The sequence below is a fragment of the Mustelus asterias genome, chromosome X (genome assembly GCF_964213995.1).
Source record: "Mustelus asterias chromosome X, sMusAst1.hap1.1, whole genome shotgun sequence".
NCBI lineage: Eukaryota > Metazoa > Chordata > Chondrichthyes > Carcharhiniformes > Triakidae > Mustelus > Mustelus asterias.
The window spans coordinates 11,886,183-11,901,197 of record NC_135834.1 but is presented as its reverse complement, the minus strand read 5'-3'; the positions used below and the strand labels follow the sequence as shown (position 1 = coordinate 11,901,197).

At 43.7% G+C, this 15,015-nt stretch overlaps 1 protein-coding gene across 1 annotated transcript in view; it reads left to right on the top strand.

The window, feature by feature from the left end:
• wnt1 (wingless-type MMTV integration site family, member 1) overlaps positions 1 to 14,587 on the top strand; it is a 94,834-nt gene extending 80,247 nt beyond the window's left edge. The window contains exon 4 of the mRNA XM_078201310.1: positions 14,099 to 14,587. Coding sequence (XP_078057436.1) covers positions 14,099 to 14,587 — 489 coding nt within the window. The remainder of the gene's footprint in view (positions 1 to 14,098) is intronic.
• Positions 14,588 to 15,015: the final 428 nt, after the last annotated feature.

Genomic DNA, 15,015 nt, shown 5'->3' with positions numbered 1-15,015 from the left:
AGATGCGCAGGTTAGGTGGATTGGCCATGCTAAACTGCCCCTTAGTGTCCAAAGATGTGTAGGTTAGGTGGATTGGCCATGCTAAACTGCCCCTTAGTGTCCAAAGATGTGTAGGTTAGGTGGATTGGCCATGCTAAATTGCCCCTTAGTGTCCAAGGATGTGTAGGTTAGGTGGATTGGCCATGCTAAATTGCCCCTTAGTGTCCAAAGATGTGCGGGTTAGGTGGATTGGCCATGCTAAATTGCCCCTTAGTGTCCAAAGATGTGTCGGTTAGGGGGATTGGCCATGCTAAATGCACGGGGTTATGGGGGTAGAGTGGAGGACAGGGCCTGGGTGGGATGCTCTTTCGGAGAGTGGGTGCAAACCCGATAGCCTGAATGGCCTTTTTCTGCACTGCAGGCATTCTATGAATTGCAGTCTATCTCTTCGTGTAAATAGTTCTCGGGTTGGACAACATTTTTAGTTGCTAAATAACATGAATCCTCTGGGCAATTAGGTTAGCAGTACACTTCTACAACCTGTACCTGAAGCAAAATTCTGCTCTCGCTGCCAATTTGTTATTTCACTCCATTCCTAACGGCCACGGTCCCACGTCTTGAGCCCAATTTATATCTGCAGTCTCCGTCAGACATATGGTTGAAAAATATTCACTTCCCAACACTTCCAGGCACACCACAAATCATTTAATTAAATATAAAACTGTCTCCCATGCCATTGCACACATCAAATCAGGTGTCTTGCCAGCGGGCGAGTTACACCATGAAAGGTGGACTTTCATGGCCCCATCGCACGAAGGCAGTGGGGCTGGAAAATGCAGCGAGCCATTCAACGGGAGTGGAAAATCCCGCTGGAGTGAAATTTCACCTGAAATGTGCAATGTTATTAAGCGGCTGAGATACGGTGATGATTAACTATGCCTGTCCCTTTCATGCCAGGGAAACCTCCTCTCTGCCCAGAAGGGACAATACTGCGGTCAGTTAGAGATGAATTGCTATATCCGTCAGGAGAATGTAATTGGCAGATGAGCCTGCCAGCTCCAGGTCAGAAGAAACTGACATGAAATGGCCGGAAAATACTTTTTGGGCGTCTGGAATAGGGTTGGATGAAGCTGCAATGCGGTGGGAAGCCCTAAGGATTCAGTTGCTGTACAATTTGTTTGTGTTGTTTTTTTGAAGTGCGATCGCCAAAGCTGCAGAGATTCTGATTTTGGTATTTTGCTATTGACGTTTTATTAAAGATTATAAATGAGCAAACGCAGACATTTGCAATGGGTGCCACTGTGCAGCACAGAGGTGAGACATGCACGGGTAGTTGCGAGGATTAATAGTGACAGCACTGTCAGCCTGGGAGAAGTGGCGCATTGTTGATATGAAGATTGGGACACTTTGGGTTGTTAATGGGAGAGAAACATGCAGATCGGGTCTAGAAAGTAAATGAGACACAGTTAAATGGAAGAAAATAGACTGTCAAAGTATGCGGGGAATGTGGAAACGGCTTGAATAAAAATTCACGGTGCATAATGGGGATGGAGAAAGGTGCGGGGCAAAAAAATAAAATGCGCGAAGGCGCAGAATGCAGCTTAAAGAGAGCAGCAGGAGCGCACACAAGCAGCCTGGCGGAGGGGGCAGCAAACTGGCCAAAGAAAAAGCAGCAAAATGGAGAAAACGGAGGAATTCATGTGGAAAGGAACACTATCTGAACAGACATCAGCGCACAACGGAGCTTGAAAGTGAATCAGCTGCAAAGGCGCACAAGATGAAGGTTCAAAGCAGAGTACTGATTAAATAAGGAATTACCATAGAGATGAAACAAGTAGAGAGTTCCCATTCGAGACTAAAGGAGAGTGTATAGAGTTCCCAATAGGGACTAAAGGAGGGACTATAGAGTTCACAATAGAGAGTAGACAAGAGTTAAATAATTCACAATAGAGAATAAAGGAGTATAGAGTTCACAATACAGATTAAACAAGGAGTAAAGAGCTCACAAGAGATGAAACAAGGAGTCTGAGCTCAAAATAGAGACTTAACATGGAGTAAAGCATTCATACTATAGATTAAACAAGAAGTAAAGAATTGACAATGGAGTAAATAGTTCACAATAGAGGTTAAGGAAGAGCGTAAAGAGCTCACCATAAAGAATAAACAATGAGGGAGTAAAAGTTGAGGAAGGAGAGAGTAAAGATTCACAATTCAGATAAAACAAGGAGTGATGAGCTCACGATGGAAAGTTAACAAGCAGAGAGAAATGAATTCAGAAAGGGGATTTAGCATTGAGTTAGGAGTTGAAGACAAGGATTATTCAGGGAGTAAAGAGTTCAAGATAGAGATGAGCAATGAGAGACGAAAGATTCACTATAGAAATTAAACAAAGGAGTGAAGAATACACACTAGAGATTAAACAAACAAAGTAAAGAGTTCAGTAAGGGGATTAAACATTGAAAGAGTTGGGAGTTGAAAACAAGGATTAATCAGGGAGCAAAGAGTCCACAAAAGAGATGAAACAAGCAGAGGTTGAAGAGTTCATAATAGAGTTCATAATAAAGAGTTCACAGAGAGATTAAATGAGGAGTAACGGGTTCATAGAGAGATTAAACTAGGAAAGCATAAGATTTCACTGTAGAGAGTAAAAAAGGAAGGAGTAAAAAGCTCACAACGAAGATTAAGGAAGGAGTAAAGAGCTCACAATAGAGATTAAACAAGGATTAAAGTGTTCATAATAGAGATTAAGCAAGCAGAGACTGAAAAGTTTGTATTATAGATTAAACACAGAGTAATGCATTCACAGTAGAGATTAAAGAGTTCGCAATAGAGATTAAATAAGGATTAAAGAGTTCAAAACAGAAATTAAACAAGGAACAACTAGTTCAGAATAGAGATTAATCAGGGTGGAAATAATTCAGAGTAGAGATTAAACACGGAGTAAAGCAAAAAGTTCTCCATAGAAATTATACAAGGGCAGAGTAAAGAGCTCACATTAGAAATTAAACAAGGAGTAAATAGTTCACAACAGAGATCAAGCAAGGAGTAAACTGATCATCAAATAGATTAAACACAAGGGATAAACAGTTCATAATAGAGATTAAACAAGGATAGAGTAAAGGACGAACAAGACAGAGTAAGCAAGGAGTAAAGGGTTCACCATAGAGATTAAAAAAGACAGAGTAAAGGACTCACGAGAGATTAAACAGTCAGTAAAGAGTTCACACCAGAGTATATACGAGCAGGAACAAGTTCACAATAGAGATTAAAACAAGGGGTAAAGGGTTCACAATGGAGATTAAACGATGACAGAGTATAGGACTCACAATACAGATTAAACAAGGAGTAATGAGCTCACAATAGAGACTAAATAAGGAGGAAATGGTTCACATTAGAGATTAAAGAAGGAGTAAGGAGTTCACAATAGAGGTTAAGGAAGGAGTGAGAAGCTTGCAATAGAGTTGAACAAGAAGGGCGTAAAGCATTCACCATAGAGATTGAATAAGGAATAAGGAGTCCGCAATGGCGTTTAAAATTGCGTGCAATACAATAATTTGTATCCGCTGCACAATGAATGAATTGATTTCCTGAGATTTTCAAGCTTTGGAATGATTTGGTATGCAGGGTTCGAGTCTGTAATGGAAGATGGATTTATCTGTCACATGGTATCTATTGGAGATACCATGTTGCCAGAATGTAAATATGAAATCTGCAAAAGCAGTTCATGGCTGAAGAACAATCACTTGTGTTTTTTTATGTTCTGCTATTTGGGAGAGGCAGTTGAATGTGGACACACTTTAAATCAGAGGGCAATATACATTTGGAAGCATAGTTTAGCATCAAATTGACCAAGTTCATTTATACCCAAAATTGAACCATTGATCCATTTCATTCTCAGTAAGCGAGTCAGGTGCTCGCATAGTGTTACTTATTTTATGTTAGCACACATATTGAGGGTCTATTCTTGCTGATGGAGGCCAAAGAGAAACAGTCTTGAGGAAGTTTCAAAAATATCTTGAACTTTGGTAACTTCTCATTCACTTCTTACTCACGGTTGATATTGTTCTGATACTGAAAAAAAAATAGACCTGGGCAACACATTTTGAAGAACCAGCCAGGGAACAGGTTCTTATTTGAAAGGTCACTTAATCACGGTTAGGTACAATGAATGGTAGAGTGCCACTTAAAATGGAGACAAAGGTAGGTGGACCTAATAGAAATTCAGTGCACTAACTCAGAAATTTCAATTCAAACTTCAAGCATGGCGTAGAAAAAAGGGTGGCAATAATGTGGTGGATAATAAACGTGGCAATAATGTGGTGGATAATATTGACTTGTTCCGTGACAGTGGCAGGAACCAATATGAGAGGAAGTGTTACTGGATACAAAGGTACACATTTAAGGAATTGTATGCATATACAAGACTTTTGATATGTAATAGACTTAGACCTATCAGCAAACAAGCAGGTCTCAAAAGGTACTTTTCCAAGGAGCTGCATATCTCATGACTCGAGAGAACATTTAAAGAGTTCTGCCCAGAAAATACAGCACATGTACCCAACTCCTCCTATTATTAAGAACACGGCTGATGGTAAATGCCAAATTATCCCAAAGCCCAGAAGGAAAATTTGAAATGTGTAACGAGGCAGGTAGAATTAAGGATGTTCTTGTGAAGGACCCTCTTGGGTCAAGTGATCACAATATGGCCGAATTTCTGATACAAATGGAAGAGGAGAAAGTAGGGTTCCATACCACTGTCCTCTGTTTGAACAGAGGGAAGTACGATAGGATGAGGGCTGAATTGGCTAAGGTGGACTGGGAGAGCAGACTGGTAGGTAGGACAGCTGAGGAACAGTGGAGGATTTTTAAGGAGATGCTTTTCAGTACTCAGCAACAATATATTCCGGTGATAAAGAAGGACTGTAAGAAAAGGGATAACCAGCCGTGGATAATGAAGGAAATTAAGGAGAGTATTAAATTAAAGACCGATGCGTACAGAGAGGCCAAAAATAGTGGAGAATCGGAAGATTGGGAAAACTTTAAGAAACAACAAAGAACGACTAAGAAAGCGATAAAGAAAGGAAAGATGGGTTATGAAGCTAGGCTAGCTCTAAATATAAAAAATGATAGTAAAAGCTTTTACAAATATATAAAAAGGAATAGAGTGGCAAGAGTGAATGTTGGACCCTTGGAGGACGAGAGGGGGGATTTAATAGTGGGAAATGAGGAAATGGCTGAAACTTTAAATAAGGTTTTTGTGTCGGTCTTCACGGTGGAAGACACAAATAGTTTACCGAATATTAACGATAGAGGGTTGGTAGGAGGAGAAATACTTAATACAATTAATGTTATCAGGGAGGCAGTGCTTGGTAGACTAACGGGACTGAAGGTGGACAAGTCCCCGGGCCTGGATGGAATGCATCCCAGGGTACTGAAAGAAATGTCAGAGGTAATAGCAGATGCGTTAGTGGTTATTTATCAAAGTTCGTTGGATTCTGGGGTAGTGCCGGCGGATTGGAAAGCGGCTAATGTTACGCCGCTGTTTAAAAAAAGGAAATAGACAAAAGGCGGGTAACTACAGGCCGGTTAGCTTAATGTCTGTAGTTGGGAAAATGCTGGAATCCATCATTAAAGAAGAAATAGCAGGCCATCTGGATAAGAATGGTTCGATTAAGCAGACGCAGCATGGATTCATGAGGGGAAAGTCGTGCTTGACGAACTTGTTGGATTTTTATGAAGATGTGACTAGTGCAGTTGACAGAGGGGAACCGGTGGATGCGGTGTTTTTGGATTTCCAAAAGGCGTTTGATAAGGTGCCTCACAAAAGGTTGCTGAAGAAGATTGGGTCACACGAAGTTGGGGGTAGGGTGTTAGCGTGGATTGGGGATTGGCTATCCGACAGGAAGCAGAGAGTCGGAATAAATGGGTGCTTTTCTGGTTGGTGGATGGTAACTAGTGGCGTGCCGCAGGGATCGGTACTGGGCATTGGTGAGGCCGCAGCTGGAATACTGTGTGCAGTATTGGTCCCCTTATTTGCGGAAGGATATATTGGCCTTGGAGGAAGTGCAGAGAAGGTTCACCAGGTTGATACCAGAGATGAGGGGTGTTGATTATGAGGAGAGACTGAGCAGGTTGGGTTTGTACTCGTTGGAATTTAGAAGGCTGAGGGGGGATCTTATAGAGACCTATAAGATAATGAAGGGGCTGGATAGGGTAGAGGTGGAGAGATTCTTTCCACTTAGAAAGGAAGCTAGAACTAGAGGGCACAGCCTCAAAATAAAGGGGGGTCAGTTTAGGACAGAGTTGAGGAGGAACTTCTTCTCTCAGAGGGTGGTGAATCTCTGGAATTCTCTGCCCACTGAAGTGGTGGAGGCTACCTCATTGAATATGTTTAAATCACGGATAGATGGATTCCTGATCGGTAAGGGAATTAGGGGTTATAGGGATCAGGCGGGTAAGTGGAACTGATCCACTTCAGATCAGCCATGATCTTATTGAATGGCAGGGCAGGCTCGAGGGGCTAGATGGCCTACTCCTGCTCCTATTTCTTATGTTCTTATGTTCTTATGAAACAACTGCCCTCAATTGTATTTTGCAATTTGATACTTTTTTTCTTTATTCATTTAAAGGGTGTCACTGGCTAGGCCAGCATTTATTGCCCATCCCTAGTTGCCCTTGAGAAGGTGGTGGTGAGCTGCCATCTTGAATCGCTGCAGTCCATGTGATGTAGGTACACCCACAGTGCTGCTAGGGAGGGAATTCCAGGATTTTGACCTAGCGACAGTAAATGAATTTCCAAGTCAGGATAGTGAATGACTTGGAGGAGAAGGTGGTGGTGTTCATATGTATCATAATGCCATTAGTTTCAACCTGATCATGGATAAGGATAGATCTGGTCCTCGGGTTGAAGTTCTGAACTGGAAAAAGGCCAAATTTGATGAAATGAGAAGGGATCTGGGAAGTGTGGATTGGCACAGGCTGTTCTCTGGTAAGGATATAAATGGAAAGTGGGAGGCCTTCAAAGGAGAAATTTTGAGAGTGCAGAGTTTGTATGTTCCTGTCAGGATTAAAGGCAAAGTAAATAGGAATAAGGAACCTTGGTTCTCGAGGGAGATTGTAACACTGGTTAAGAGGAAGAGAGAGTTGTATGAAATGTACAGGCAGCAAGGAACAGATCAGATGCTCGAGGAGTATAAAAAGTGCAAGAAGCTACTTAAGAGGGAAATCAGGAGGGCTAAAAGAAGACATGAGGTTGCTTTGGCAGACAGAGTGAAGGAAAATCCAAAGAGCTTCTATAGGTATGTTAGGAGCAAAAGGATAGTGAGGGATAAAATTGGTCCTCTTGAAGACCAGAGTGGTAGACTGTATATGGAACCAAAAGAGATGGGGGAGATACTAAATGGTTTTTTTGCATCCGTATTTACTGAGGAAACGGACATGGAGTCTACGGAAATAGGGCAAACAGGTAGGGAGGTCATGGAACCTTTACAGATTAAAGGGGAGGAGGTGCTCGCTGTCTTGAGGCAAATCAGAGTGGATAAATCCCCAGGACCGGACAGGGTATTCCCACGGACCTTGAGGGAAGCTAGTGTTGAACTTGCAGGGGCCCTGGCAGACATATTTAAAATGTCAGTATTCACGGGGGAGGTGCCGGATGATTGGAGGGTGGCTCATGTTGTTCCGTTGTTTAAAAAAGGTTCCAAAAGAAATCCGGGAAATTATAGGCCAGTAAGTTTGACGTCGGTGGTGGGCAAGTTATTGGAAGGTGTGATAAGGGATAGGATCTACAAATATTTGGATAGACAGGGACTTATTAGGGAGAGTCAACATGGCTTTGTGCGTGGTAGGTCATGTTTGACCAATCTATTCGAGTTTTTCGAGGAGGTTACCAGGAAAGTGGATGCAGGGAAGGCGGTGGATGTTGTCTACCTGGATTTCAGCAAGGCCTTTGACAAGGTCCCTCATGGGAGGTTAGTTAGGAAGGTTCAGTCGCTAGGTATACATGGGGAGGTAGTAAATTGGATTAGACACTGGCTCAATGGAAGAAGCCAGAGAGTGGTTGTGGAGGATTGCTTCTCTGAGTGGAGGCCTGTGACTAGTGGTGTGCCGCAGGAATCGGTGTTGGGTCCATTGTTGTTTGTCATTTATATCAATGATCTGGATGATAATGTGGTAAATTGGATCAGCAAGTTTGCTGATGATACAAAGATTGGAGGTGTAGTGGACAGTGAGGAAGGTTTTCAAAGCTTGCAGAGGGATTTGGACCAACGAGAAAAATGGGCTGAAAAATGGCAAATGGAATTTAACGCAGACAAGTGTGAGATATTGCGCTTTGGAAGGACAAACCAAAGAAGAACGTACAGGGTAAATGGTAGGACTCTGAAGAGTGCAGTTGAACAGAGGGATCTGGGAATACAGGTACAGAATTCCCTAAAAGTGACGTCACAGGTGGATAGGATCGTAAAGAGTGCCTTTGGTACATTGGCCTTTATAAATCGGAGTATCGAGTATAAAAGTTGGAGTGTTATGGTAAGGTTATATAAGGCATTGGTGAGGCCAAATTTGGAGTATTGTGTACAGTTTTGGTCACCTAGTTACAGGAAGGATGTAAATAAGGTTGAAAGAGTGCAGAGAAGGTTCACAAGGATGTTGCCGGGACTTGAGAAGCTGAGTTACAGAGAGAGATTGAATAGGTTGGGACTTTATTCCCTGGAGCGTAGAAGATTGAGGGGAGATTTGATAGAGGTGTATAAGATTTTGATGGGTATAGATAGAGTGAATGCAAGCAGGCTTTTTCCGCTGAGGCTAGGGGAGAAAAAGACCAGAGGGCATGGGTTAAGGGTGAAAGGAGAAAGGTTTAAAGGGAATATTAGGGGGGGTTTCTTCACGCAGAGAGTGGTGGGAGTGTGGAATGAGCTGCCGGATAAAGTGGTAAATGCGGGGTCACTTTTAACATTTAAGAAAAACTTGGACGGGTTCATGGATGAGAGAGGTGTGGAGGGATATGGTCCAAGTGCAGGTCAGTGGGACTAGGCAAAAAATGGTTCGGCACAGACAAGAAGGGCCAAAAGGCCTGTTTCTGAGCTGTAATTTTCTATGGTTCTATGGTTCTATGTATCTGCTGCCCTTGTTCTTCCAGATGGTAGTGGTGGTGGGTTTGAAAGGTGCTGCAGTGCATCTTGTGTATGGTACACACGGCTGCCGCTGTTTGTCAGTGGTGGAAGGATTGAATGTTTGTGGAAGGGGTACCAATCAAGTGGGCTGCTAATATGAGGAAAGGTTTGAAATCCAGAGAATGATGTCCCAGAGATTTTGTGATGATTTTAAATAAATGTTGATTAAGCAACAAAATAAACAACAATAAAATAATCTGAATGTACCCCTATCTCAGCCTGGCTATATACAGTATTACTAACTTTACTCAGTTCCAAACAACTTTTATCTCACTACTTTCAGTGCTAATTCTCCCTGAATGTTTCATAACATCCTATAGATTTTTAAAACTATTTTTAAAATCCAGTAACAGTTACCATACCAGGCAGTTATATCTTTGGGGTTTCTTCTGAAGTAGAATGAAATAGCTTGCTTTTCAAGGCAGGCTTTCTTAACAAACACTGCTTGCTGGGAGTTAAAAACAGCTATTTTTGCTGTGGCTGGAGTCTAAATAACAGCTAACCCTCTATTGGCCTAACCATTTCCTGATATACAGTTTCCTTTTTTGATCTTCCCTTATCTGAGCTAACTTCTTCAAACATCAAACTTAATTACCTTACTCCTTGAGTCAAGCTATCAGAGTGTAGGTGCAAAGTACACACACATTATAACCTTCTGTTCACACCTTGTCTTCTCCTTTGAACCTTTTTCACGGTGGTTAGCACTGCTGCCTCACAGCACCAGGGACCCAGGTTCGATTCCCGGCTCGGGTCACTGTCTATACGGAGTCTGCATGTTCTCCCCGTGTCTACGTGGGCTTCCTCCGGGTGCTCCGGTTCCCTCCCACAGTCCAAAAGACGTGCTAGTTAGGTGCATTGGCCATGCTAAATTCTCCCTCAGTGTACCCAAACAGGCGCAGGAGTGTGGCGACCAGGGGATTTTCACAGTTAATTCATTGCGGCGTTAATGTAAGCCTACTTGTGACAATAATAAATAAACTTTAACAAAATACATTTCAGCAAAACAAGTTGTTCCCTATACTGTACGGGCAGTGTCCTGTACAAGTATTGTGTCATTAATCACATTTGGCGAGCGGTTCTGAATAAAAATCCTAATTTAAACATGTTTATTTAAACTGAGCTTTTGTCAACAATGCATACTGTAAAAAAAGGAAAAATGTTGATAACCTGATATGTATTTCTGTAATCCCATTACAGAAAGCCACATTGTAAACAGATGGACAGTACAGGGCTGCTCCCCCATGTTAGATTGAGATTTATTTATGCAAGTGTGGGATGTGAAGGAATTCCTTCAAGTTGTTTATTATTATGCAGTGAGTAAGCAAATAGTCTTTACTTATTTTCCAGGAACCAGTTATTTTATGGGAATGTTCTTTCCAGATTCTGGGAATATCACACAAACATCTTTCCAAATTCTTTCAGCATTTATCTGCTCTCCAACTGACTCTTGCACCTCACAAACACATCTCAGTGAGATCAGCTGGGATCTCACTGAATGGCAGAGCAGACTTGATGGGCCAAATGGCCTGCTCCTGCTCTTATGTCTTATGGTCTTACAAAGAAACACCATTGGCCACCTTGCGCACCCAGTCCCATTTCAAAGAGGTCCACTAATTATACGTATTCTGCATCTAGTGCACTTCTGCAGTCACATATTCTAAGGTATCACCTGAGAAAACATGGCAGCAGAAGTGTCACACCTCAAGGTGTCATCTCAGAACTCCATTAAAAAATAAATACAGTAAATTATACAGTAAATGACAGAACCCTTAAGAGTATTGATAGGCAGAGGGATCTGAGTGTACAGGTACACAGGTCACTGAAAGTGGCAATGCAGGTGGAGAAGGTAGCCAAGAAGGCATACGGCATGCTTTCCTTCATCGGCTGGGGTATTGAGTTTAAAAATTGGCAAGTCATGTTGCAGCTTTATAGAACCTTAGTTAGGCCGCACTTGGAATATAGTGTTCAATTCTGGTCGCCACACTACCAGAAGGAGGTGGAGGCTTTGGAGAGGGTACAGAAAAGGTTTACCAGGATGTTGCCTGGCATGGAAGGCATTAGCTATGAGGAGAGGTTGGAGAAACTTGGTTTGTTCTCACTGGAACGACGGAGGTTGAGGGGAGACCTGATAGAAGTCTACAAGATTATGAGGGGCATGGACAGAGTGGATAGTCAGAAGCTTTTTCCCAGGGTGGAAGAGTCAATTACTAGGGGGCATAGGTTTAAGCTGCGAGGGGCAAGGTTTGAAGGAGATGTACAAGGCAAGTTTTTTACACAGAGAGTAGGGGGTGCCAGGAACTCGCTGCCAGGGGAGGTAGTGGAAGCGGATACGGTAGTGGGTTTTAAGTGGCATCTTGACAAATACATGAACAGCATGGGAATAGAGGGATACAGTCCCTGGAAGGGTAGGGGGTTTTAGTTCAGCTGGGCAGCATGGTCGGTGTAGGCTTGGAGGGCCGAAAGGCCTGTTCCTGTGCTGTAATTTTCTTTGTTCTCTTTGTTTTGTATAACTGACTGAGATAACCACTTCTCTGTTAATGTTCCACCAGATACCTGATTGATTAAAAGGAGGGGAAGGCCAAATATACCACAAAAGCACCAATTGTAATGATTTCAATGAGGTGCATGAGGTTGGCCTTTTGGAGTATGAGCTCCCTGATTAAGGCTGTAATTGCCTGCCCAATCAGAGAGTCTGACCTGTACATAAATATGGGAGTGTCAGGTCCACTGGCCCTCCTGATTCTGACTTTGTACCTGAAGCATTCTAGGAGTGGAATAGCATTTGTAAATAAAGGGGAATCTGGTGACGGGACACCAACCTCTGAGGAGTGGTTTGACCAATGAGAAATGAGCAAGTAGAAAATTAAGCAAATGTCCAAATGACTAAATATATTCACTTGCCAACCAATCAGCATTCTCTCCTCGTGTAGTACAGATTGTTGATGTCCCCTTTCACTGGTATTCTTGCAAAGTGTCCTGATGAGTACAAGATGAAAAGATTTTGCAGCATGTCTCTTTTTTTTCAGCAATTCTCAAGCGCTGTACGACCAAATGACTATTAAAACCAAACAACTTAAAATCACAGCATAATTTCTTTGCCTGCGATAATGTACCCCTCCATTGCTCTGTCCCTCTGTCTGAGGCCTGTGGCTCTAGTTCAGCTACATTCCTCAAGATCCATTCTTTACTGGGCCTGAATGGATCATGTAGCGGACACCTCGGATAGGATTTTCCAGCCCTTTCTGCCAGCGGGATCTTCCAATCCTGCCGAAGGTGAATCCCTGCAGAATCCTGCCTTATCAGGAATGACTCTGCAATTCATGCTCATATATTACACTGTCGTATCAAGGCTCCAACTTTCAGAACACACTTAAACCTCTCACTTTCTCCTCAGATAACTGCAGGAAAGGTTGGGCAGGGATTTTACGAACATAAATACCAATTAGGAACAGGAGTAGGCCACTCGGCCCCTCGAGCCTGCTCCGCCACTCAGTAAGATCATGGCTGATGTAATTTTGTGGAGGAAACTGTTGCTTGCTCTGTGAATGGACAGACATCCTGAAAAGCAACTGGTCAACGGATAAGTCCCAATTTTCCAACTGAACAACAATGTGGAATTCTCCCACATTGAGCCTCTCAAGTGCAGCTCATATTCACATTTCTCAGAGCACTTGCCATAGCCTTAATAGAGTGGATGAGTTTAATATCAATGCAATCAAAATTTTCTGAACAGTGCGTCTTAAAGGGGCTCAAAACAACCAAGCCACTGGTGAGAAATTGAATTAATGTGGAGTGTTAAGAGAGATAAAGTAGATTTGTAAGCCACTCAAGTGAATATATGGAAACCCATACTGGGGAAGTATCAGCAGGCTGGTAAGATGCTAACTATGATGCTCATTCATAAAAAGGATGACTATGCAAGCTCAGCACTCTGTATAACCGTAGATTCAATTATCATATGGAAATGTGATTATTTGTGCCTGAGTGATTCCATGAACAGCCATCAGCATTGAATCCTTGAAACCTGACATCCCAAGTCGACTGTCGACAGCCCTATGCTGTGGCACTTCTTACAAAAAAAATCCAAAGGGCCAGATTCTCCAGCCTCGCCCAAGGCTGGGATTGTCCGGTCCCGCTGCAGTGAATGTAGATTTGGCCAAGTGCCAAATTCTCCGTTCTCGCTGGCAACGACGGTGGGATGTAAGCGGCCGGAGAATTCCAGCCCAAAGCTCCACGCGACAGGCTATTCCTTAAGCTAAAAGCTGTGGAATTGGACGGGATTTTCCGTGTCTTGCGGCAGCCCGTCATTGGCTGGTGAAAGGATCTTCCAGTCCCGCCACTGTCAACCATTTGCTTCCTCTACCAGAGATCTACCAAATCTGTGGTGGAGGGTTGGGGGGGGGGGGGGGGGGGAGTTGGGCGAGTTGCCTTCAGCAGGACTGGAAACTGCCACCAGCAGGAAGGGGCTGGAAAATCCTGCTACATGGTCCAGTGTAGGACAGGAACGACCGGAAAATCCCTCCCCACTCAACGAGAGGTAAAGTGGCTTAGGAGCGCCAGTGAAAAGTGCTGCATAAATGCAAACATTTCTTTTTGACTATGAGAGGACGGTTCCATCCAGACAGGATAGTAACATTCTCCAACCTCGCCTGCGGCCGGGATTTTCCAGTCCCGCTGCAGTGAATGGAGATTTGGCTGAGCGGCTCTTGCCAGCAGCGGTAGAAGATCGGAATTCCGGGCAATATCGAAGCCCTTAACGTGTATTTTTTTTTTGGTGTGTACATTTGAGATATATGCAATGATCCAGGCTGCAGTTCCTCCTCTCCCTCACTGCACTGAGAGATCTTGCGCTTACAGCAACTCAGACAAGCTCTGCAATACTGGATCAATACTTGCCAATGAGCAACATGTTTTGCGATACTGATTGATATTTGTCAATTTCACAGACAGTCCATGCCGAGATGAGACAGGAGTGTAAGTGTCATGGGATGTCTGGCTCATGCACAGTTAAGACCTGTTGGATGCGGCTCCCCACCTTTCGGACAGTGGGCAATTTGCTGAAGGAGCGCTTCGATGGAGCCTCCCGAGTGATCTACGGCAACAAGGGCAGTAACCGCGCTTCCCGAGCCGACATGCGCCACCTGGAGCCCGAGGACCCCGCTCACAAGCCGCACTCTCCCCAGGACCTGGTCTACTTTGAGAGGTCGCCCAACTTCTGCGCCGTGAACAGCAAAGTCGGCACAGCAGGTACCACAGGCCGGGCCTGCAATAACACCTCCCTGGGGCTGGACGGCTGTGACTTGCTGTGCTGCGGGAGGGGATTCCGAACCCTGACCGAAAGGGTCACTGAGAGATGTCACTGTACTTTCCACTGGTGCTGTCACGTCAGCTGTTTAAACTGTACAACCACACAAATACTGCATGAGTGCCTCTGAGGGTCAGAGGGAGCCTTCTGCAGGGGTGAGGGGGGGGGGCGGGAATCATAGTCTGGGGTGGCTAAGTAAACACAGTAAGAAGTTTAACAACACCAGGTTAAAGTCCAACAGGTTTATTTGGTAGCAAAAGCCACACAAGCTTTCGGAGCTCTAAGCACTCGGAGCACTCACCTGAAGAAGGGGCTTAGAGCTCCGAAAGTTTGTGTGGCTTTTGCTACCAAATAAACCTGTTGGACTTTAACCTGGTGTTGTTAAACTTCTTACTGTGTTTACCCCAGTCCAACGCCGGCATCTCCACATCGTGGCTAAGTAAACACAGGAGAACTATGTCATGGGGTATCAGGGGGGGATGGGGGACATGGGAGCCTTTTATAGGGGGCATTCCATAATGAGATAAAGTTTGACATCTCTGGGCAAGGATGTAACAA